The 24727-nt window shown below is 35.1% G+C and overlaps 1 protein-coding gene across 10 annotated transcripts in view; it reads left to right on the forward strand.

Moving 5' to 3' along the window:
* The window catches only part of LOC126825396 (cleavage and polyadenylation specificity factor subunit 6), a 221688-nt gene that overhangs the window by 151531 nt on the left and 45430 nt on the right, over nt 1-24727 (forward strand). For all 10 annotated transcript variants that reach the window (XM_056101834.1, XM_050555047.2, XM_050555045.2 and 7 more), the window contains 2 exons: nt 3061-3203; nt 23323-23498. In XM_056101834.1, coding sequence (XP_055957809.1) covers nt 3061-3203; nt 23323-23498 — 319 coding nt within the window. The remainder of the gene's footprint in view (nt 1-3060; nt 3204-23322; nt 23499-24727) is intronic.

The following is a 24727-nucleotide window of genomic DNA, read 5'->3' on the forward strand; positions in this document are numbered from 1 at the left end:
TGATTGGTAGATGCTTTGGGACACGATAACTTTAGTTCTAATTAAGTGAGAGTGATGAAACTTGGTGTATAGTTTCATTACATCAATACCTTGCCTAAGTTCTATAATGATCATTTTCTGCTCAGGGTAAGTAGAGCGATAAGCAATTTCATTGGCCGAGACTTTGGAACCCAATAACTCTTTCTAATAGTGCTAGAATATTCAAACTTGGCATAGGTGTTTATTAGGTCAATGCCTTGATGGAGTTCGAAGGGTAAGCAGAGATAAGCAATTTGATTGGTTGATGCTTTCGGACATGATAACTTTAGTTCTAATTAAGTGAGAGTGATGAAACTTGGTGTATAGTTTTATTACATCAATACCTTGACTAAGTTCGATAATGAGCATTATCTGCTCAGAGTATTAAGAGCGATAAGCAATTTGATTGGTCGAGACATTGGAACACAATAACTCTCATTCTTATATGGCTAGAATGTTCACTTTTGGCATAGATGTTTATTAGGTGAATGCCATGATGGAGTTTGAAGATGAGAATTTTCTGCTGAGAGTAAGCAGAGATAAGCAGGTGAATGCCATGATGGAGTTTGAAGATGAGAATTTTCTGCTGAGAGTAAGCAGAGATCAGCAATTTGATTTATTGATGCTTTGGGACGCGATAACTTCAGTTCAAGTTAAGTGAGAGTAAGGAAACTTGGTGTATAGTTTTATCACATCAATATTTTGACTAAGTTCTATAATGAACATTTTCTGCTCAGGGTAAGCAGAGCATTAAGCAATTTGATTGGTCGAGACTTTGAAACACAATAACTCTCCTTTTAATTAAGGTAGAATGTTCAAACTTGGTGTAGGCGTTCATTAGGTGAATGCCTTGATGGACTTCAGTGATAAACATTGTCTGCTTCGGTAAGCAGAGATAAGCAATCCGATTGGTTGATGCTTTGGGGCACAATAACTTTGGTTATAATTAAGTGAGAGTGATGAAACTCTGAGTATTGATTCATCATATCATTACCTTGACTAAGTTAGATAATGAGAATTTTCTTCTTAGGCCAAGGAGCGAAAAGCAATTTGATTGGTCAAGACTTTAGAACATAACAACTCTGCTTTTAATTTAATTGTTTAAACTTGATGTAGATGTTCATTAGGTGAATGTCTTGACCGATTACCATTTCAAGCTAAAGCTAAGCAGAGCTAAGCAATTTCATTGGCTGATGCTTTGGGACAAGATCATTTTGATTCTATCTGATAGAGAATGATGAAACTTAGTGTATAGTTGATAATCAGTTTGATTGCTTGATACTTTTGAAAAAAATAAATGCGAATAATTAATGTGTCATCTATTTATTTTGGGATTTTGGCGGAGGACATCAGCCTTACTGTTGGCTTGTTTGTCTACAGACTGGAATTCAGAATGAATTCTTGACCGATTACCATTTCAAGCTAAAGCTAAGCAGAGCTAAGCAATTTCATTGGCTGATGCTTTGGGACAAGATCATTTTGATTCTATCTGATAGAGAATGATGAAACTTAGTGTATAGTTGATAATCAGTTTGATTGCTTGATACTTTTGAAAAAAATAAATGCGAATAATTAATGTGTCATCTATTTATTTTGGGATTTTGGCGGAGGACATCAGCCTTACTGTTGGCTTGTTTGTCTACAGACTGGAATTCAGAATGAATTATCTTGGAACTTGGCATATTTATTCCTGTAAAGATAGCAGCTATTTATTTTGGTACATATCCTGACCCCCACTTTTTTGTCTGTAAATACTCTTCAGGTTGATATAATTAATAGATTGTGTTCAAATTCAGCATATCAATCATTTAAGTAACATGGTGGTACCTATTTATATTGTTTCAAATCCAAACCCCAGGGGCACAGCCACGGCCAATTTTTGTATTTGTCATCTACAGACTGCAATTCTGAATTGATCATCTTGAAACTTTGCATATTTATTCCTTATAACGTAAAGACAGCAACTATTTATTTTGGTGCATATCCCGACCCTCTGGGGCGGTGTCACACCCACTTTTTTGTTAATATTTAGTCTCTAAATTTGGCAAAACTAACCTAGCTTTCTTTGCCGCTTGTCATATTACAGTCATTGCAGCTATTTCATATTTCATTTTAAAAAGTACCATATCAATGAAAGCAGGAATGTGGACATGGAGTGTTTGTGTCTCAACTAATTCGTTATGCGAGAGCTTGTTCATTTTATTCTGATTTTTTAAGTAGATCGAGGCATTTGTCATCTAAGCTTCAACTACAGGGATACTTGCGAACTAAACTTATAAAAACCTTTAAAAAGTTTTATGGCCGTCATATTGACTTGATTGGTAAAAATAACATGCCTCTCTCGGCTATTATTTTAGATATATTTAATTGACGCGTATAATTTAATTGACGCGTATACCATCTCCCTGATGATGTCTGTCTACTACATCGTTAACACTGTTCATCGCGTGCATACCGATAGTCCATTGGCCAATCACGCTATTTTACCGAGATTTCGCCTCATAGTTTGGATGCAGCTGTGGCGTCTGGCGGGGTAAGCTTACTCTTCCGGGCACCTGTTACCACTGTTTGTCGTGTATTTTGTACACGGTGAACAGTCCATATGCTGATTACACTATGCCTATACCATTTTTTTAGGACTTCGAATTTCGTCTAATGGTTTGGATTGTTCGTACTTGGTTTTATTTTATTGCAGCGTTAGTGATGCTCTAATTAGTAATTGAATTGGAAATACATAGGTCACAATTCCATAGAATACAATTACTGTTTGTTCCAGAGCGACGTTTCGTCTAGGCTTTTCTACTAGGTTTTATCAATGGTAGAGAAAAGAAAAACCACTTGCTCGAAAATTGGTATTTGTTGCCCCAGGCAATCGTGCAGCACGAAAAGTCAAGCCCTACTGTTGAATTTCAGCAGTGATATTGTACCATCTCAAAAGATTTTGCCTTGTGGACTGCTGGGACAACCCAGCTGCTGTGGGTGTATGTTTCACTGCCTGGTAGCAAAACTTAAAATATAGCTCACAATTTTCTATTATTTCAGTGAGTGCTGTTCCAGGATTGCCTCCAAATCTTCCTCCACCAGTTTCGGCTGCTCCACACATGGGTGTACCTCCCCCTGCACCACATGTAAATCCAGCCTTCTTTCCTCCTCCACACAATTCAGCTCCACCCCCAGGAGCTATAGTAAGTTCTGTTATATAATTTATGAATGAAAATTGTTTAACCCATTGTACCCTAGAGATAATTAACAGAACACCTCTAATTCCCACAGATAATTAATCAGATCTTCTTTCTAAGGATGTAACGGTTCAAAAATTCTTGAACCGGTTAACTGGTCGTTAAAAACCCAACGTAACCGGTTAACCCATAAAATTTTTCTATCAAAATATTTGTTGCACCAAAATAAGACTTGATAATATATTTTGAAATTATTAGTATTACAGCTTTTAAGTTAACAGTCAGTACAAATTCCGTTCATTCATTCTTGATGTTTCATTTCTCCATCTTGCCCACTGACTGGTCACATAGGCTCTATAGTATAAACCAGTGATGGGATTTCAAAAAATTTCATGTCGGACATTTTTTCCCGAAAATAAAGGGGCATAACTCTTACCGTAATTTAAGCAGACGTTTTCAAAACACAAAGAATCATGTGTCAACAAAATATATTCAAATTCATATGTGTAAAAAAAATAGGTGCACCTCGTTATATTTCATGTTTAAAACCTGTATGGTATTCAAATTTATGTCAATAATATTCCTACAAAATTACATGACATCGTAATACTACTATAGAATTGGCAGCGTGCCGATCTGTTTCAAACTCCCCCAAAATTACCGTATTTTTCGGGTCATACGTCGGTACATTTTTCAGCAAAGTCCGACATTAAAGACATAAACCCCCTTCAAAATATGATCATAAATCCGACAATATGCTATCAAAATAGAATCTTTTCTCGAACATCAGGCGTATTGGATTCAGCACGTATACATCTCTTAATTTCACGTGTCTTGCGAGATTTGTACTTTCATTTTAATTACTGAACTCTATAAGCGCCATGTGTGTGAAATATCTTTATTTAACTTCGGCTTCCACCGAAAATATATCACAGACAAATTATCGGATACAATGTATGTTGATTTGAGGTGTTATATACTATTAGGATATGTGACATATATGACTAATTTCTACGTGTTATTGTCCGACACAAAGGAGATTAAAACGTGAGACAATGGTCAATGGAGAAATCACAGGTTAATCAGATAAAGTTTATAATCACTCTTATTGGATTGATATATCGTCCGACAAAGGAGAAGCAATGACTTCTGTTCAGGATTGATTTGATGAATTGTCCGATAAAGAATTAGTTCAGCCAATCAAGGAAGAATAATAGTAGTTACTCAAGGTAGGTGTGTAAGACGATATAACACGATAAATAGTCGATCACTTAATTACCTAATCAATACAGCCTATTATCAACGATAATCGGGTTGCACGGTAGTTATACACTCAGTACACTATATTAATTTTGGAATTTGAATATTATTCACCATGTTTTTATGTCAGATTTGGCATATTCCCGGTCGGACAATTTTGGGCGTTTCGATAAAAGATTTGGACAAGCCAGATATATACGGGTAAAATCCCATCACTGGTATAAACCAGTTGAATTGAAATCATGTTGATTTTTTTTTTTTTTTTTTAAAAAGCTTCACTAATACTTCACATAAGATTAGTTATGAAATCAGTATTTGAAATCATACCTTTTGATTTTTAAATACAAAATAAGTTTGATTATTCAACGTCAGCTAATTCCAAATAATTTACTACACGTGTTTCTATCACAAGACTTGCTGTATCGTATGGTACCAGTGACCCGTATGTCAACTTTAACCCCATCAGCACAGCCTCGCGCACTCAAGTGATAATATAAACAATTTTACTATTATATCCTCTCTATTTTAATATTATTTCATCACATCAAACTTGCTTCATTTCGAGACTTTGTTTATGGAGTGATGACGTTAACTGTAAAACAATTAATTTGTCAATCAATTGAGATTTAATGCTTAACAGCGAGTGCTAATAACATATACAAATGTCAAAACTTTGAGCGGGGCGGGTGGGCGGGGAATTTAAAGTCGTTAACTTCCTGAGACTTATTACAATGACAAGTGCTATTTGAAATATTTATGCGGTCTTAGTGAAAGAAAACAATGTTGTGGCTATCATTCCCGGGTTTGAAGGTCAGGTATCATATGAAAACGAATACCGATTAGTAATTTTTTGAACCAGTGCAACCGAACCGTGACCGGTTAACCGAGTGACCGTTTACATCCTTACTTCCTTCCCTAAGCTAATTAGTGGATTTGTATTAATCTACTGATACAAATAACTAATAAAAAAAAATATTTTTTATATAAAGAAGTACTTTATTACAAAAATGTACAGATTGTCTTGTATTTTCCAATGATATAAAATTCAATTGTATAAAGTTGCAATTATGTTACTAGAAATCATATTGAAAAGTCTGTTCAACTAAAAGTATGACTTTTCTCTCACACAGTGCAAGCACTAGCCATTTTGCCACTTTGCCAACAGCGAAAATTATTTTAAAAAATAAAGAGACCTATGTGTTCCTATTACTTTTCCTATTCTTCATATAGCACTTGTCATTTGTAATAAATCATGGGAAATTAACCTTGTTAAATTTCGGCTCGAAGTTTTGTATAGGATTAGCACTCGTAGCCAAGCATGAGACATAACCTCAGCTGATTGACCAACTGATTGCTATACGCCCACATTTATATGTGGACCAGTGATGGGATTTTGCCCGTATATTCCGGACTTGTCCGAATCTTTTTTCCAAACGCCCAAAATTGTCCGACCGGGAATATGCCCAATCGGACATCAAGACATGGTGAATAATATTCAAAATTCTGAAATTAATAGTTTACTGATTGTATAACTACCACTCAACACGATTATCGTCAATAATACGCTGGATTGATTAGGTAATTAAGTGATTAACGTATTTATCGTTTTATACCGTCTATAAATAACCTACCTTGATTAACTACTTAATCTGCCTTGATTGACTGACTTAATCCTTTGTTGGACAGTTTATCAATCTAGTCGTAAACAGAAGTCATTGTTTCCCCTTTGTCGGAATATTCATCAATCCAATAACTGTGATTATAATTTTAATCCTCGTGTTAACCTCGTGGTTTCTGCATTGTTGGACATTTTAATCGCATTGATGTGAGCCGACAATATGTATAACCTATAGATGTCACATATTGTAATAGACATCAATAGACAGTCATTATAACTTTCAACATGCTTCGATTCAATATAAATTGTATCCGATAACTTGTCTGTGATATTCCTTCGGTGGAAGCCAAAGTTAAATAAAGCTATTTCACACACACGCATGGCAGTTCTAGTAAAGTAACTCAAAATGAAAGTAGTCATTTAATGAAATTAAGAGATTTTTAACGTGCCGAACCTAATACGTGGGGATTATGTTTTTAAATAAATAAATAAACACGTTAAGAAATGTTGACGACTATAACCTTGAAATAAGGTTAGTTAATTGTTTTAGTAAAGTAACTCAAAATGAAAGTAGTCATCTCGAGAGACACGTGAAATTAAGAGATTTAAACGTGCCGAATCTAATACGCCCGATGTGAGAGAAAAGATTCTATTTTGATGGCATATTGTCGGATTTATGATCATATTTTGAGTGGGGTTTATGTTTTTAAATAAATAAATAAACACGCTATATATAAGAAATGTTGACGACTATGTCGATTGGAATAAGGTTAGTTAATTGTTTTAGACGATAGCGCGTGCTCGAGTCGAATGCGATTATTTAGCTGCAGTTGGTGTCACTCGCTCGTTTTTGAGCGACGTTTACTACGAAATAAATTTCGGGATGTCATATTTTTCCTTTCGTATATAAATCGAAACGGAGTATGAGATGAATGCCGGTCTTTGCTGAAAAATGTATCGAAAAATACGGTAATTTGGGGGGAATTTGAAACATGTATGTACCGATCGACAGGAGTCGTCACACTTTCATTCTATGGTTTTACGATGTCATGTAATTTTGTAAGAACATTATTGACATAAATTTTAATACCGTACGGGAATTAAGCATGAAAAATAACGAGGTGAAGATATTTTTTTTATTACATATAAATTTGAATATTTTGTTGACACGTGATTCTAATTAATTGTGGTTTGAAAACGTCTGCTTAAATAAAGATAAGAGTTAATATATGCCCCTTTATATTCGGGAAAAAAAATGTCCGACAAAAAAATTTTTGAAATCCCATCACTGATGTGGACGTATATTGTCGTCGCCCCTGTCCATCTGGACGTCCAAAACTGTTTGTGGACACTCTACAGGTAACAATTTTTATCCATTTTCAACGAAACTGGATAGATATGTTTATCTCCCTACGATCTCGGTTCCTTTCGATATTGGCATGTATCTGACTGTAACTTCATGGATCATGGCCCCTGATTGTACGAAAAATCGCGTTTTTATCTTGTGGACCCTATACAGGTGAAAATTTTTATATGGACATATATTGTCATCGCCCCTGTCCATCCGGACATCCGTCCATCCACAATTGTTGTGGACACTCTGCAGGTCACAATTTTGATAAGATTTTAACGAAACTTGAAATATAGGTTTTTATTTTATGATCAGTAGTGGAATACCGCGTTTTATCAGTGAAATAAAAGTGTTATTCCACTGGCTAGTTGTTTTTACCTAAAATGATTGTAAAATCATAAAATAAATAGAACATTTGTCGTTTTGTCGTGAATAACCTATTTTATTTCATCTCTAAGCAAGAAAACGTTTATATTTTCACCCATGCTACGCATTTGTGAAAATATAAGTTTTCTTGCTTCTCGATAAAATAAAATAGGTTATTCACTCTAAAACGACAAATATCCTCTATATCTCCCTAAGATCTTGGTTACTTTCATATTGGCATGTATCGGACCGTAACTTCACGGATTATGGCCCCTGATTGTTGGAAAAATCACGTTTTTAGCTTGAGGTCCCACTAGATGTCACAATTATTATCCGATTTAAAAAAAACTTTCAAATATATCGCCGTTACACAGTAATTTTGGTTGAGTTCGAATTTCGTTAAAATCGGACCAAAACTGCCAGACAAAATGGCAGCCCCTCATACACAGTTAGTGTAAAATCTGGTATATCAAAGTTGTGAACCCTCTAGAGGTCACAATTTTCTTCTGATTTTAATGAAACTTAAAATTTAAGTTTATAACCCAAAGATCTTGGTTCCTTTCGATATTCGCGCATATCGGATAGTAACTTCCCAGTCCTCGAAATTAAGAATTTTCTACCACGGCACAAAAAAATGAAAAATGCCGTGACAGAATGGTACTGCTACGGCACCACAGCATTTTTTATACGCCCACATTTCGTACAAATCGGACCAAAACTGCGGGACAAAATGGCTGCCCCTCGTACGCAAATATTGTAAATATATTGTATATCAAGGTTTTGGACCCTCTAGAGAGTGGACACAATTTTGATCCAATTTTGATGTAACTTAAAATACATGTTTATAACCCAAAGATCTTGGTTCCTTTCAATATTCATGCATATCGGATTGTAACTTCCTGAATTATGGCCCTTGATTGTTCGAAAAAATCACTTTTTTTTTGAGAGTGTTTTCTGTCCATCTCTTGCAAAATGGGAGGTCGGGTGTTCGATCCCTGCATTGGCCGAGAAAGTGATACAGGACGGAGGGGCTGACAAGGAAAGCTGTCTAGTCGTTCGGATGGGACGAAAAACCAAGGTCCCGTGTACACATTGACGTGCACGTAAAAGATCCCTTGGCAGTTGGAATTCGATATAAGAGTAGGCCGTAGTGCCGCTGTAAGGGCAAAATTTCCCTCATAGCACACTGTATGCGTATGCCCGTCTTCATTAGCCCAGGTTAGGAGCAGAACAGTAGGACGTTAAACTCCATTTCATTTCATTTCTTGCAAAATGTGGGCGTATCTTGCATGGCAACCGCTTGTTGTATATCAAAATCACTACTTTTCTGAACTTTTCAAGATGGATAAAATTTATTTATTATACACATGATATCAAAACTAATATAAGTGGTATTACATATACCATTGTAGTTATTTACTGTAGTTTTACAATAATGAAAATTCTGCAAATTAATTTACTAAAAACGAACACAACTGTTCAAAAAGCCTTTCATAGTCTTTTTATCATAGTCCTACACGTCCATTCATTCAAGATTAAACTTAAACTGAATCAGATTCTGAATCTGATGTAGAACTAACAGATATTTCGGCTACATCCACATTATTTATATCTGCATAATCATTGCCACTTTCACTATCAGTCAGTGGGGGATCAGTGTCATTGGAGTCGGATGGCAAAAATAAACAATTCCTCTTTCTACATGTAGCACTATCTGAAGATACTGTCAATTTACGTTTTAGTTTATACCCCCAGGGACGTCTACTTCTTTTGGAGACACCGCCATCAGGATTTGTTTGGAGAAAGTGTTCAACGGCTTTATTGTACAGCTAATTATTAACAAATCTTCAATTGTCTGATTTTTTAAAGATTGTCTGTCTTTCGTTAAAATTTTTACAAATTTGCTGAATACTCTCTCAACCTCAGCACTACTTATCGGTACAACTATTGCGATTTCTGCTAAATGAAAAAAATTATCAATAGCTAAATCAAGTCTTAACTGAAAAAGTTGCGGCCAAACATTGTGACTTAATGAATTTTTTTTAAATGTTCTAATATGGAGATGCACCGTATCAAATTCATGTTGTATTTTCAAAGTGTCACAGCCATTTGCCGCTAACACTGGTGAAAAATGTTCAGTTAATAGTTTAATTGATTGCTTAATATCTGCTTTATCCTTAAATTGGTACCCCTTCGTGTCCAAAAGATTGGCTACAGCCGAATAAATAGGGTTATCAGTAAAATTGGAAAATCTCTGTTTTATGTTAACACATAAATTTTCAAGAATAGGTTCTAAATTCCTTATGACCAACGACAGAGCTTCCTCCAAAGTAGTTGTCATAGCATACCCATGGAATGACTTTTTGTTAGAATCCCCAACTGAGTGCACAGCAAAAACGGGATTCCCACGAGTTGCGTGGGGTCCAGTTAAAAGTTGATCTGGAATGTCTTCCTTTAAGAAAGGCCAGCATAACTTGGCTAACGTAGGGAAGTACTCTTCCATGTACAATGCATCTGAACCTTTTTCATGGACCAAGTCCTTTGACTTTTCTAGTGTTTGAATGAGTGCTTTCATCGATGTGACTGCTTCAGGCACAAGCAATTCTTGCTTTTGTAAAATATTTGAAAACGGTGTCATATATGAAAGAATATGTTTTCGGGCACAAAGAAAAATCAAAGTAGGTAGTTTTGATAAAATTTTTAACAACCCCTGAAGCTTTGGACGAGAATCTTTCATAGTTTTGTTGTGTGGCGAATGGATTTGTTGATTACAAAAGGCAATAAAAATAGGAAGGTTTTTTGATAAAACTGTCGGAGGAATCCACTTGATGAGACACCCACCTAGTTCCATTAGGTCTTTTATATTTATATAGTTTTTGATTTATGAACAATGCCTGTCTTTTCAGTAACCTGAACTTCAAATTAGCACGTTTGAAGAAATAATAAACGCTGTCTAGCAGTTCCTGACATTCAGAATTAAGTTGCGATCCCTTGAAACTGTCCTTTATTCCTAGTTCGTTTTTATGATTCGCACACCATCCTTGTATAAGATGATCACCTATATCATTTTTTTCCATTTCAAAAAGTTTATTGTTCACAGCAGCTCCACCGCTACCATTGCCTATCTGTCGTTCACTTCTATTGAAGATAAATCCTTGTTTGTTCATGCAAGTTGTCAAAGCCACCTTAAGGCCCTCTGCATCTGAGTTTTTCTGGTTCTTCTAATGACAATATTTGAAACTTGGGCTTTTCATCTTTGCAAGTTTTGATTACATACAATTTTTTTCATCCATCGTTTTGGCACTACTAGACCCATCATAGAAAAGTGAATAATAAATTCTTTGTTTATCATTTAAGGGTTCTGTAACTTCCTGTTTTCTTATGCAGTGTGCTAATACTGAGACCATTTCACGCCCAGATTTGTCTGAGAGATACCCACCTCCCAAATCAACACCATGAACATTTTTTTCAAAATTTGCTATTTTCTTGTAGTCGGTAAATGGCAGGGTATTTGCAGCAACAAAATGGGCAAATTGGAATTTTTTAACCAATTGTTTTTTGTGTGAAACATACAGTTTTCTACCTGATTCAGTAATAGTAATCTGGCTTGACTTCAACACATTATTTTCTTGAACTGTCAAATCGCAGCTACCGGTACTAGTACTAGAGCCAACTTGACTTTTCTCCGGGGGGTTTTCACTACGGCGTCTAAGTAATGCATCCTGGTGTACTTTAGATTTATTAACATGGTCTTCGGCATTACATTTCTTTATTACAGTAGTACCCGTAACCCATTTATCGATTCTTCTCATTACATTTCCAACAATATGTTGATGTGGAAAATACGCCGGTACAGGCCCATCTGTGGCATTGGCATTCGTAACGGAATCCGGACTGCCATATACTTCACGGCATACTTTACAGTAAATACGTTTGACAACATCACTGTCGTTGGATTCTAACTCACAACCAATGCTATTTAGTTGCCAGTTATCGACGATTTTTTTTCTAATCCCCATTTTTTATGGAATAAAAACTGACGAGAATTAAGAGTGAGATGGCATCGATGCCAGACGAGTGTCAAAAAGAGTGGAGGAAGTAAGCTATGTGTATCCATACGCGCGAAAAGTTCGTGAAATGAATTTAAAATTTATTGTTTGTTTGGCATATTGTTGTTACAACGCTAAAACAGATCTATTTTATGTAATTTTGGTTTGAAAGAATAGCAAGAAAATAAAAATTGTGAATTTTTACGCTCCGTTACACAGGGCGTAGTAATTATAAACAAAGGGTGTGAATCGGTCCAGGTCCTTCGCATGTGACAAACGATATACAGTTAAAAATACAAATGACGAGAATGGTAACATTGTTCATGCATTAGCCAGAGTAACTAGGCAACAGTCCGTGCACTCTATGTGTATTTTAGTTTATAATCGTTGAAAATAACACCACTGTAACGGTAAAGCATGGATATGCCTACAGCACATGGGTTAAAAGTGTACCGGTATTCGATAATTACAATATATTTGTCAGACGTTCGTCAAAGTGATAAAATGACATCCTCCTGCTACTATTCTATAACCGGTACATTTAGTCATTATTAGGATCATAAGATCTACCACGGCAAAAAAATATGAATTATGCCGTGGCTGACAGGGGTTGCGTCGGCTTTTACCACGGGTTTGCCGTGGTTAATTTCGAGCGCTGACTTCCTGAATTATGGCCCCTGATTGTATGAAAAATCATGTTTTTAGCTAGTGGTCCCTCTAGAGGTCACAATTTATATACATTAAATACATCAATAAGAAACTATGTGTAAAGTTTTGTGTTTCTGGATCAAAGATATTTCTCATAATCAGTGATTGAAAGTTGAGTAAATTCTTAACTTAGGTCTGAGAATGCTTTGTGAACTCGGGGCCTGATTTAAAAAAAGCGTTTAAATATATCACTGTTACTTACACGGTACCTTAATGACGGTTGATTTAGAATTTCGTGAAAATCGGACCAAAACTGCTGGACAAAATGGCCGCCCCTCATACGCAAATAGTGTAAAAATATGGTATATCAAGGTTGTGGACCCTCTGGAGGCCACAATTTTGAAATGATTTTTATGAAACTTTAAATTTATCTTTATATCCCAAAGTTCTCGGTTCATTTAGATATTCGCACATATCGGACCGTAACTTCCTGAATTATGTCCCCTGATTGTACTCAAAATCATGTTTGTGGACCCTATAGAGATCGCATTTTTTTTTTTAATAAAAAAACGTTTGGATATATGACTGTTAAACCTTAATGACGGTTGAGTTCAAATTACGTGAAAGTCGGACCAAAATGGCAAGGCAAAATGGCCATCTCTCACACGCAAATAATTTAAGTATATGGTATATCAAGGTTGTGGACCCCCTAAAGGCCACAATTTTGATCCGATTTTGATGAAAATTGAAATGCATTTTTATAACCCAAAGATTGGTTGCTTTCGTTATTTGGGCATATCGAATCCAAACTGTATGGAATTATGTCTCCTGATTGTACGAAAAATCGTCTTTTTAGCTTAGGTCCCTCCAGAGGTCACAATTATTATCTGATTTACAAAAATGTTCGAATATATCAAAGTTACACCGTAATGTTGGCTGAGTTCGAATTTCGTGAAAATCGGACCAAAATTGTCGGACAAAATGGACGCCCCTCTACGCAAATAGTGTAAACCAGTGATGGGATTTCGCACGTATATTCCGGACATGTCCGAAGCTTTTTTCTAAACGTACTTAATTGTCCGACCAGGAATATGCCCAATCGGACATCAAGACATGGTGAATAATATTCAAAATTCCAAAACTAATATAGTGTACCGAGTGTATAACTACCACTCAACCCGATTATCGTTGATAATAGGCTGGATTGATTAGGTAATTAAGAGATCAACGTATTTATCGTCCTATACTGTCTATACACCTACCTTGATTAACTACTTAATCTGCTTTGATTGACTGACTTAATCCTTTGTCGGACTATTCATCGATCCAATAAGAATTATCATTTTAATCTACGTGGTTTCTCCATTATCAAACATTTTAATCCCATTGATGTGAGCCGACAATATGTATAAACTAATCATAGATGTCACATATTGTAACACCCCAAATCAATATATTATCCGTTAACTTGTAAATCAATATATCCGTTAATTTGTCTGCGATATCACTACGGTGGAAGCGGACGTTAAATAAAGCTATTTTACACAAACACCCACACTTGGTTATAATACAATAATCGAAAACTAAAGTAGAAATCTCGCGAGACGTGTAAAACTACAAGAGATGTAATCGTGACAATTATCATGTCGGAGGAAAGATTCTATTTTGATGGCATATTCTCGGGTTTATGATAATATTTTGAATGGGGTTTATGTTTAAAAAAAAAATAATAAACCTGGGGTTTATGTTTAAAAAAAAAAAAAATAAACCAGCTGAGAAATGTCGACAAATATTTCGATAGCGCGTGCGAGTGCTATAATTTAGCATATGATGTCACTAGCTCGTTATCGTGGAGCGATGATCACTGCCCAAAAAATTTCGGAATGTCTTTTCTTCTTTTTTTTTTACCTCCACCCGTATAGAAATCAAAACGTAGTATAAGACGAATTCCAGATTTCTGCTGAAAAAAGTATTGACTTATACCCCGGAAAATACGTTAATTTTCGAGGTGATTTTGAACAAAAGTACAGGTCGACAGTCGGCACGTTTCCATTCTATCGTATTTCGACAACACGTAATTTTGTAGGAATATTACTGACACAAATTTGAATACCGTATGGGAATTAAATATGAAAAATAATGAGGCGCACCAATCTTTTTTTATTATGTACGAATTTGAATATTTTGTTGACACATGATTTTTAATTGTGGTCTGAAACTGCCTGCTTAAATAATAAGAGTTATGCCCCTTTATTTTCGGTAAAAATGTCTGACAAGAAAATTTTTAAATCCCATCACTGGTGTAAACATCTGGTATATCAAGGTTGTGGACCCTCTAGTGGTCACAATTATGGTCCGATTTTGATGAAACTTGAAACACATGGTTATAACCCACAGATCTTGGTTCTTTTCGATATTTGCGCATATCGGATCGTAACTTCCTGAATTATGGCCCTTGATTTTACAAAATATAGAGATCACAATTTTTATACGCCCACATTTTCATGTGGACGTATATTGTCGTTGCCCCTGTCTGTCCGTCCGTCCATCCACAATTTATTTGTGGACACTCTACAGGTCACAATTCTTATCCGATTTTGACGAAACTTGAAATATAGGTTTATCTCCAAAAGATCTCGGTTCCTTTCGATATTGGCATGTATTGGATCGAAACTTCATGGACACATTTATATGTGGACGTATATTGTCGTCGCCCCTGTCCGTCTGGACGTCCAAAACTGTTTGTGGACACTCTACAGGTCACAATTCTTATCTGATTTTGACGAAACTTGAAATATAGGTTTATTACCAAAAGATCTTGGTTCCTTTCGATATTGGTATGTATCGGATCGAAACTTCATGGATTATGGCCCCAGTTTGTACGAAAAATCACGTTTTTAGCTTGTGGACACTATAGAGGTCACAATTTTTATCCGATTTTGTTGAAACTTGAAATGTAAGTTGATAATCCAAAGATCTCGGTTCCTTTCGATATTCGCGCATATCGGACCGTAACTTCCTGAGAACATTACCTCATTTGGTCTACCAACCTACGGTCAATAAACAGATAGAATTTGATGGATATTTTGACAATAGTTACGATTTTACCAAAATATCACTGTTTTTTACATATAAACATGTTGTCCGCTTTTATTAGTACGTGAGATTTGACTCAATAGAAAGAGTGAACCAACAATTTTTCAAAGACCCAATATTGTCTTCAGGACCAAAGTCTTACAACTTGTCTTCTATTCTTTCGACTATACCTGGCATACCATATAGTCACGCTACTTATAGATAAGGTGCATTTAATAAAATAAAAATATTGACCTTAATCTATCGCACGAATTGCAATGTCGTCATTTATAAATATCGAACAGGTAGGACCCAATTTGAATATCCCTGGGTATAGCGAATAAGCCAAATGTGCCGTATGTAAATATACTGTCTTCTATTTTTACCACTACCTGGCATCTCAAATAACTCAGCCACATCAGAAAGCAATATCAGGTTTATTTTATAGTGCAGTTTAAAGCGCGATGCTGTTGTCCGCGATATCCCCTTACGGGTCGCATTTTGAAATTTTAAGTAGATTCTTATACGGAATTCCGGGTGGCAATGATAGACATTCGAACCGATTTGAAAAGGAGAATTACTTTCCTTATCGCGGCTTTTGTTTCTTCAAGTGTGTAGCGTGCTCTGTTTGGATATGTATTATTTTCATATTGTCCGTGATAATTATTGGATACATAATAGGATTATTATTAAGGATCTGTTGTTAAGGTAAACACTATCTGGATATTGCGTTTATATGTTAGACCTCGCATTTCTCTAACAACATGTATGGTCTAGCGTTTAAAAAAAATCAGCCCAAAATGTAACTGATAAATACACGTCAATGTTTCAAATTATTTGGAGTTTTTTAGTTATTAGTAGCGAAAATAAATTAACGATTAGTTTCTAAATTATTTATGGTGCCGAAAAACATCAACTTCATGTATTTGCATATCAGTATTGAGGTCAACTGTGATAGATAGATTTTATTACATAAAACACTCTTTCGGGAAGCATGTAAATTATACATTACAGTCAGCATAATAAATATACATTATAAAAGTGGATGAAAAATAAATAAAAAAATTGATGAAAAATATATAAAAAGTGCTTGTAAATTACATAAAAAGTGAATGAAATGTACATTTATATACATTGAGGGAGGATGTATGATTATCGCGTAATTCGACATAAAATTCGGTAAATAAGAGTGATTTGAATTGCTAAAAAAAAAGATGAAATATGTACAATATAAATTATACTCTCTATACAAGGTGACAATTGGTTATTGAAGGGGATCTCATTTTAGACATTGTTTCATTTGATTAAACGCGTAAGTTCAAATATTGACCTTTAATTGAATGATAGTATGCATTGAAGGCCGAGCCATTGGCACCGAAATGAAAAATAAAAATCAGCATGGTATTGTATCTGTCCCGTGGATTCAGCGAAGATTTTAGAGGTCCATAAACTTATGATTACTGAACGATAGATCTGCTCCCGATAGAACTAGACGATATAAATACTTGGGATGTGATGTGAACTTTTAAATAATAATACTGTCTATATTTCTAATCGTTTTTTTTAAAATACAAGATTAGAGCACTGGTATCCTGTATATACAGTCAAACTGGGGGAAAGTATTGTCATCTTTTTGCTATGGTTGATTGATCAGAACGTTTGAAAATGTTGACCTATATAGGTGTTGCGTAACAAATGTGGTGTTTTGATACTTGATTGGTGCCATAAAGTAATAAACTAATTAACAAGCTACATAGATCATTTATTTCAACCAAAATGTGTATTAGAAGTTGCTGTCTGAATTGCGGTTGTTAATTTTGTTCATAGATATATTGACTGTTTTCGCTTACTTAAAAAATCGTGCAAAATGAAAAATAAGGTAATTTATGGTTAAAACTTTAATGGCATGTAAATAGAACACACAGAAATGTGTATAGTAAAATTTACCGCAACTAGTAACAAATTATCTCTTGATACATGCGTACCTGTTTTATGGAATCACCTACCATTTAGTTTAAGATGTTGTACATATCTATATTCTTTAAAACAAACTATTTAAAACACTGTTATTTAAACGGGCTTTTAATAGACACTACATGTCCATAATCTTGATTTTTTTAATATGATTAAATTGTCACTTTGTAAAGTGTCCCTAAACAATTAAGTAACATGGAAGGGTGCACTATGATAATATATAGTGTATCAATATTGCCCATGCATCACAATTTTTATTCGATTTCAACAAAACTTGAAATATAGCTTTATCTCCCTGAGATCTCGGTTCCTTTCGATATTGGCATGTATTGGACGATAACTTCTAGTGTTGAAAATCAGATCGAGATTTGTGATCCGAATACTTTTGTTGGCTATCCTAATACTATTCGGATAATTCGGAGACGTGAAATTCTTGAACAAAATTACATCAAAAGTTAATATACCGGTAGTCATAATTTCTTACCTGTTTCAATGTTTATGAGTGTCTGTGTATGCCGAGTATGAAATCGTACTTTCGATTTGCAAATTGTTTGAGCCGCGAAGAAAAAAACGTGCCTACCTTTAGCCATAATTATTAAGACTATCTATGACATCCCAAAAAATCAATGAGGTGAAGGAATTTGTATAGTATAACTACTCCTGTTATCTGCACCCTCCCACTTATCATTTTGCTCAATCAATACAAATGAAAAAAGTAAAATAAAAACATGTGCCATTTATTCCGCCAACGTCGTTTGCCTCATTCTGATAATCTACTACTATTGAACCAATCAGTGAGTGGGAATATACGTGAATAAATTGCATTGTGGGAGGTCAAAAAAACGGTCTAAACTCGTATGCCGGAAGCAAGCGCAGGGAATGAATGAATATTTTTTTTATTTAGACTACTGTTTTCGTTGCTCTGCATTAATAATTTTATTAGTTACTATCACTAAATAATACGTATAATGTTGACATTTATGCTCAGAGATGCGTACGTGATCAATTGCATTCGGGAAAATTTCAAAGTAATCAGACGTAAAAATGGCTAAATATAAAGCATACGGAATGTCAGAATATGTTGTAACGAATAGTAAACGGAAAGTTAAATGATTCGGATAACCCTTATTTTGTATCCGTTAACGTATATTCGAATAGTAGTTTCAACACTAATAACTTCATTGATTATGGCCCCTGATTGTACGAAAAATCACAATTTTAGCTTGTGGACACTCTAGGGGTCACAATTTTTATCCGATATTGATGAAACTTGAAATGCATGTTTATAACCCAAAGATCTTGGTTCCTTTCGATATTCGCGCATATCGGATTGTAACTTCCTGAATTATGGCCCCTGATTGTACGAAAAATCTCGTTTTTGGTCCCTCCAGAGTTCACAATTTTTATCCAATTTAAAAAAAACGTTTTAGTATATCACCGTTACACCGTAATGAAGGTTGCGTTTGAATTTCGTGAAAATCAGATTAAAACTGACGGACAAAATGGCCGCCGCTTGTACGCGAATAGTGTAAATATATGGTATATCAAGGTTGTGGACCCTGTAGAGGTCACAATTTTAATCTGATTTTGATGAAACTTGAAATGCATGTTTATAACCCAACGATCTTGGTTCCTTTTGATATTTGCGCATATCGAATCGTAACTTCCTGAATTATGGCCCCTGATTGTACGAAAAATCACCTTTTTATACGCCCACATTTTCATGTGGACGTGTATTGTCGTCGCCCCTGTTTGTCTGTCCGTCTACAATTTGTTTGTGGACACTCTACAGGTCACAATTTTTATCCGATTTCAATGAAACTTGAAATATAGCTTTATCTCCCTAAGATCTTGGTTCATTTCGATATTGGCATGTATCAGACCGTAACTTCCTGAATTATGGCCCCTGATTGTACGGAGAATTGCGTTTTTAGCTTGTGGACGCTATAGAGGTAATAATTTTTATCCGATTTAAAAATACGTATTATTATATCACCGTTACACCCTAAGGACGACTCGTAAAAATCGGCCCAAAACTGACAGACAAAATGGCCACCCCTCGTTCTCAAATAGCGTAAAAATATGGTACATCAAGGTTGTGGACCCAATAGAGGTCACAATTTTTATCCGATTTTGCTGAAATTGGAAATGTAATTTAATAACCAAAAGATCTTGTTTCCTTTCGATGTTCGCGGATATTCGTGCATATCTGACAGTAACTTCCTGAATTATGGCTCCTGATTGTACGAAAAATCGCATTTTTAGCTTGTGGGCCCTATAGAGGTCATAATTTTTATCTGATTTAAAAAAAAGTTTGAATATATCACCATTACACCCTAAGGATAGTTGAGTTCGAATTTCATAAATATCGGACCAAAACTGACAGACAAAATGGCCACCCCTCGTACTCAAATGGTGTAAAAATATGGTATATCAATGTTGTAACTTCCTGAATTATGGCCCTTGATTGTACGAAAAATCACATTTTTAGCTTGTGGTCCTTGTAGAGGTCACAATTTTTATCTGATTTATAAAAAATGTGTAAATATATCACAATTACACACTAAGATCATGGATCCTTTTGATAATCGCGGATACCCGAACTTAACTTCCTGGATTATGGCCCCTTATTGTTTGAAAAATGGCATTTTTAGCTTGCGGATTCTCTAGAGATCACATATTTTTTTCCGATTTTTAATATTTCACCATTCCACCATAATGAAGGTTGAATTCGAATTTCGGGAAAATCGAAATGAAACTGCCCAACAAAATGCCCGCTCTTTGTTCGCAAATTGTGTAAAAGTATGCAATACGAAGGTTGTCAATCCTCTAGGGGTCACAATTTTTGTCCGATTCTGATGAAACTTAAATCATATCTTTATATCCCAAAGATCTCAGACCCTTTTGATATTTTTGCATTTCAGATCATAACTTTCTGGATTATTGCCCCTGATTGTACAAAAAATCCTGTTTGTTTTTAGCTTGTTCTCTATCCATCTCTTAGAAAATGTGGACGTATCCTACATGGCAGCCGCTGGTTTTAGCTTGTGGTCCCTCTCGTACGCAAATAGTGTAAATTTCTGGTATATCAAGGTTGTGGACCCTCTGGAGGTCACAATTTTGTGTCGATTTTGATGAAACTTAAAATGCATGTTAATAACCAAAGATCTTGGTTGTTTTTGACATTCGCACATATTGGATCAAAACTTCTTGAATTATGGCTCCTGATTGTACGAAAAATCACATTTTTAGCTTGTGGACACTCTAGAGGTTACAATTTTGATCCGATTTTGATCAAACTTGAAATGCATGTTTATAACCCAAAGATCATAACTTCCTGGATTATGGTCCCTGATTGGTCGAAAAATCACATTTTTAGCTTGTGGATTCTCTAGAGGTCACAATTTTTTTTTTTTCGATTTTAAAAACCGTTTAGATCACTATTCCACCATAATGAAGTTTGAATTGGAATTTTGGGAAAATCGAAATGAAACTGCCGACAAAATGGCCGCTCTTTGTATGCAAATTGTATACAAGTATGTAATTCAAAGTTTATGGACCCTCTAGAGGTCACAATTTTTATCCAATTTTGATATTCCAAAAATCTCAGTCCCTTTTGATATTTGCGCATTTCATACCATAACTTTCTTGATTATGACCCCTGATTGTACAAAAACTAGTGTTTTTTTTTTTTAGCTTGTTCTCTATCTATCTCTTGCAAAATGAGGGCATATCCTACCTGGCAGCCGCTTGTATTTTTATAAAATGCAACTTTCATCTACAACTAGCGTGACTATATGGTACGCAGTATAAACGCCAGGTATAGTCGTAACGATAGAAGACAAGCCACGAAAAATGATTACGCGACAGTTCTGGTGTATATGTTTCTTTGATATGTTATATCACGGGACAATTCTGTAATTGCATAAAAAAAAAACGGCTATTATACGTTAGAAGTTCTGGAATGAGGTTCGTTGAATTGTATGCGATGTACATTTAGTGAAAAGCTAAAGTAATTTTAGTTTCAATATATCATTTTTGTGGGAATTACCACTGTTCAGTTGGTTGTGTCGTGGTATTTATCAATATGGAGATTTTTGTTTTATGGATATTGCTATTGAAGGTAGGATGCACAATTTACGCATTGTGGCGCGTTTGTATAAATTTAATAAATGTGAAACGGTGAGTGCGTGTCTTTTTAGTAATAAAGCAGAAATATATTTCGGTTGTAGAAAAGAAGTTTTTTCTGGATTTTCTCTATATTCCCGTAGATATTCAAATTGGGTGCTGACGTCTGGGTATTTATAAATGACGACATTGCATTCGCCTTTCTGTATACGATAGATTATGGTCCATATTTTTATTTCATTAAATGCAACTTTATATGGTATGCAAATACAAAAGACGCATTAGAGAAACGTAGATCATAGCGAGCGCACACACCTATCTAAAGACCTGTCTTTAATTGTACAAAGACCTGCGTAAACACATGGTCGATGATAAATCACACGGTAAAACAGTTTTACTTTCCAAATTTTGATTTAACACGTGCGTGTCAGATAAAGCCTTTTGGTGCAGTTATCGCAACTAGCGAGAAAACACGCCAATTAAACAATACACACCAATGACATTCATTTTTTATCGGGCGGTTAATTAACACACCTCTACAGAAAATGCACTGTCGCACAGTTTTTCACCCCTGGTGTTAATTAACTCACCTCTCAGACAGTTTTTCACCCTTGTTAATTAACGCACCTTATTTACAATTTTAACGCGGCAATACCAAGTATTAGTCGGGAAATTAATTTTCTTTCGATAGACGTACAAATAACAAGCCAAACGGAGATTTATATAAGGGCTGCATACAGATCAACCTCTTAGTAGTTCTCAGTGAGAGCATGTGGTAATAAGTGTAGGTTTTGTTTGAATGAATTTCTACAGCCATTTCAGCTCTTCATTTGTTTTGACTTTAAGTAAAGAAGAATTTTCAATATTAAAACCTATTTAAATAACAAAATGGGAACGTTTTATTAAAAAATAATTTTTATAGGCTTTTCTAATATTTTATTTCTTAATCGAATATATAAATGTTTTGTGTATTGCATTGATAACACTAACATTTTAGAAGTAAATTACTGTACGTAAGTACCCTTATAGCACCCTGCATGGCGTATGCCTGTCTTCATTAGCCCAGTCGAAGCAGAACAGTAAGATGTTAAACCCCATTTCATTTGTACTTAACGCATTTAACCCTAGAACCAATTAACAGATTAGCTACCCTATCCCTAAAAGTTTTGATTCAAGTTAATTAGCTTTCCAAAGTCTAGAATTATTTGCCGTAAGTTTTGTGGTATTGTCTAGCGGAAAGCATTCCAAGATGGTGTGATCTCAGCTGGAATATATGTATTCTTCACATCTTAACGTCAAGAAAAAAAATAAATAGTTTATTTCTTCGACATAATCAAATTCCAGGATATGACTGGCAGTAAATCATGAAAATATTGGATTAAAGCCAAAGTCATTGACACAGTGTGAAGTTTCACCTCTGACCTATTACGTAAATACTGGAAGATCCTTTGTTGAAATTAATTTAAGAAATAAAAACAATAGAAATTAGTTGATTAATCTGTTGTTTTTATTCGCTAATGCCGATGCCAGGTATGATTGGTCAGCGAGTTGATTAGCTACCATCTAATGACACTGTGCGAACTAATTTGCTCTCGGCAAAAATGGGTTAAGTACGATTTTGTTCTTTGAATGAATATGATTTGATTATTTTTCTAGCCACCTCCCATTCCTCAAGCTACTGATCCTTATGGTCGTCCACCACCTACAGTTTATCCTGATCCATATGGTCGGCCGCCACCAGCTGACAGAGCAGATCGTGAAAGAATAGACAGAGAACGAGAGAGGGAACGAGAACGAGAAAGAGAACGTGAGCGGGAACGAGAAAGAGAAAGGTATGTTATCAACAGGGCTGTCAGTAATTTTTCATAGTTGATTAGCATCACTGCTAATCAAAAAGGCCAAATTTGATTAGCAAATTTAAAAATCGATTGGCAGTTTTTCAGTTCCAACTTAAAACACCTAAATAACAAATAATTACAATAATTCATAACAAGTGATTAGATTTTGTTCTTAGATCGTTTTTAGCTCTGCTTCAGGTAGCTGTGACAGTTTGTGAATGTGATGTAGAATTTTGATTAGGTTTTATGTCTGAAGCCAATTCTTGGCAGTGGCTTCCGAAGCCCCACTCATGTTCATAGTTATTTCTTCTTTACGTTAGAAATCTTCTTTGGAAAACAATTTTGTTTACTTTTTAATGTGTGTTACTATTTTTGTTAATCAGACACATGTAGAAATTAACGAATCAGCTCGATTAACTAGATACATGCAATTAAACAATAATATTTTGATGAAACTTGGAATGCATGTTTATATCCCAAAGATCTTAGTTCCTTTCGATATTCGCGCATATCAGATCGTAACTTCCTGAATTATGGCCCCTGATTCTATGAAAAATCAGGCTTTTAACTTGTGGTCCCTCTAGAGGTCACAGTTTTTATCCGATTAAAAGAAAAAGTTTTAGTATATCATTGTTACACCCTAATGACGTTTTTTTTTTTTGAATATCATGAAAATCGGACTAAAACTGTCGGACAAAATGGCCGCCCTTTGCATGCAAATAGTATGAACATCTGATATATCAAGGTTGTGAACCTCCTCGAGGTCACAATTTTCATCTGCTTTTGATGAAACTTGGAATTCATGTTTATATCCCAAAGATCTTGGTTCCTTTCAATATTCGCGCATATCGGATTGTAACTTCCTGAATTATGGCCCCTGATTGTACGAAAAATCGCGTTTTTGGTCCCTCCAGAGGTCACAATTTTTATCCAATTTAAAAAAACGTTTTAGTATATCACCGTTACACCGTAATGAAGGTTGAGTTCGAATTTCGTGAAAATCGGACTAAAACTGACGGACAAAATGGCCGCCGCTTGTACGCGAATAGTGTAAATATATGGTATATATATGAATATATATCACAGTTATACACTAATGAAGGTTGAGTTCGAATTTCATGAAAATCATACAAAAATTGTACGCAAATAGTGTAAAAATATGGTATAGACATGCAGGGGATGTAGCCAGGATTTGCTGAGTGGTGGGGGTGTGGTCTTTTATG

The sequence above is a fragment of the Patella vulgata genome, chromosome 6 (genome assembly GCF_932274485.2).
Source record: "Patella vulgata chromosome 6, xgPatVulg1.2, whole genome shotgun sequence".
In the NCBI taxonomy this organism is placed as follows: domain Eukaryota; kingdom Metazoa; phylum Mollusca; class Gastropoda; family Patellidae; genus Patella; species Patella vulgata.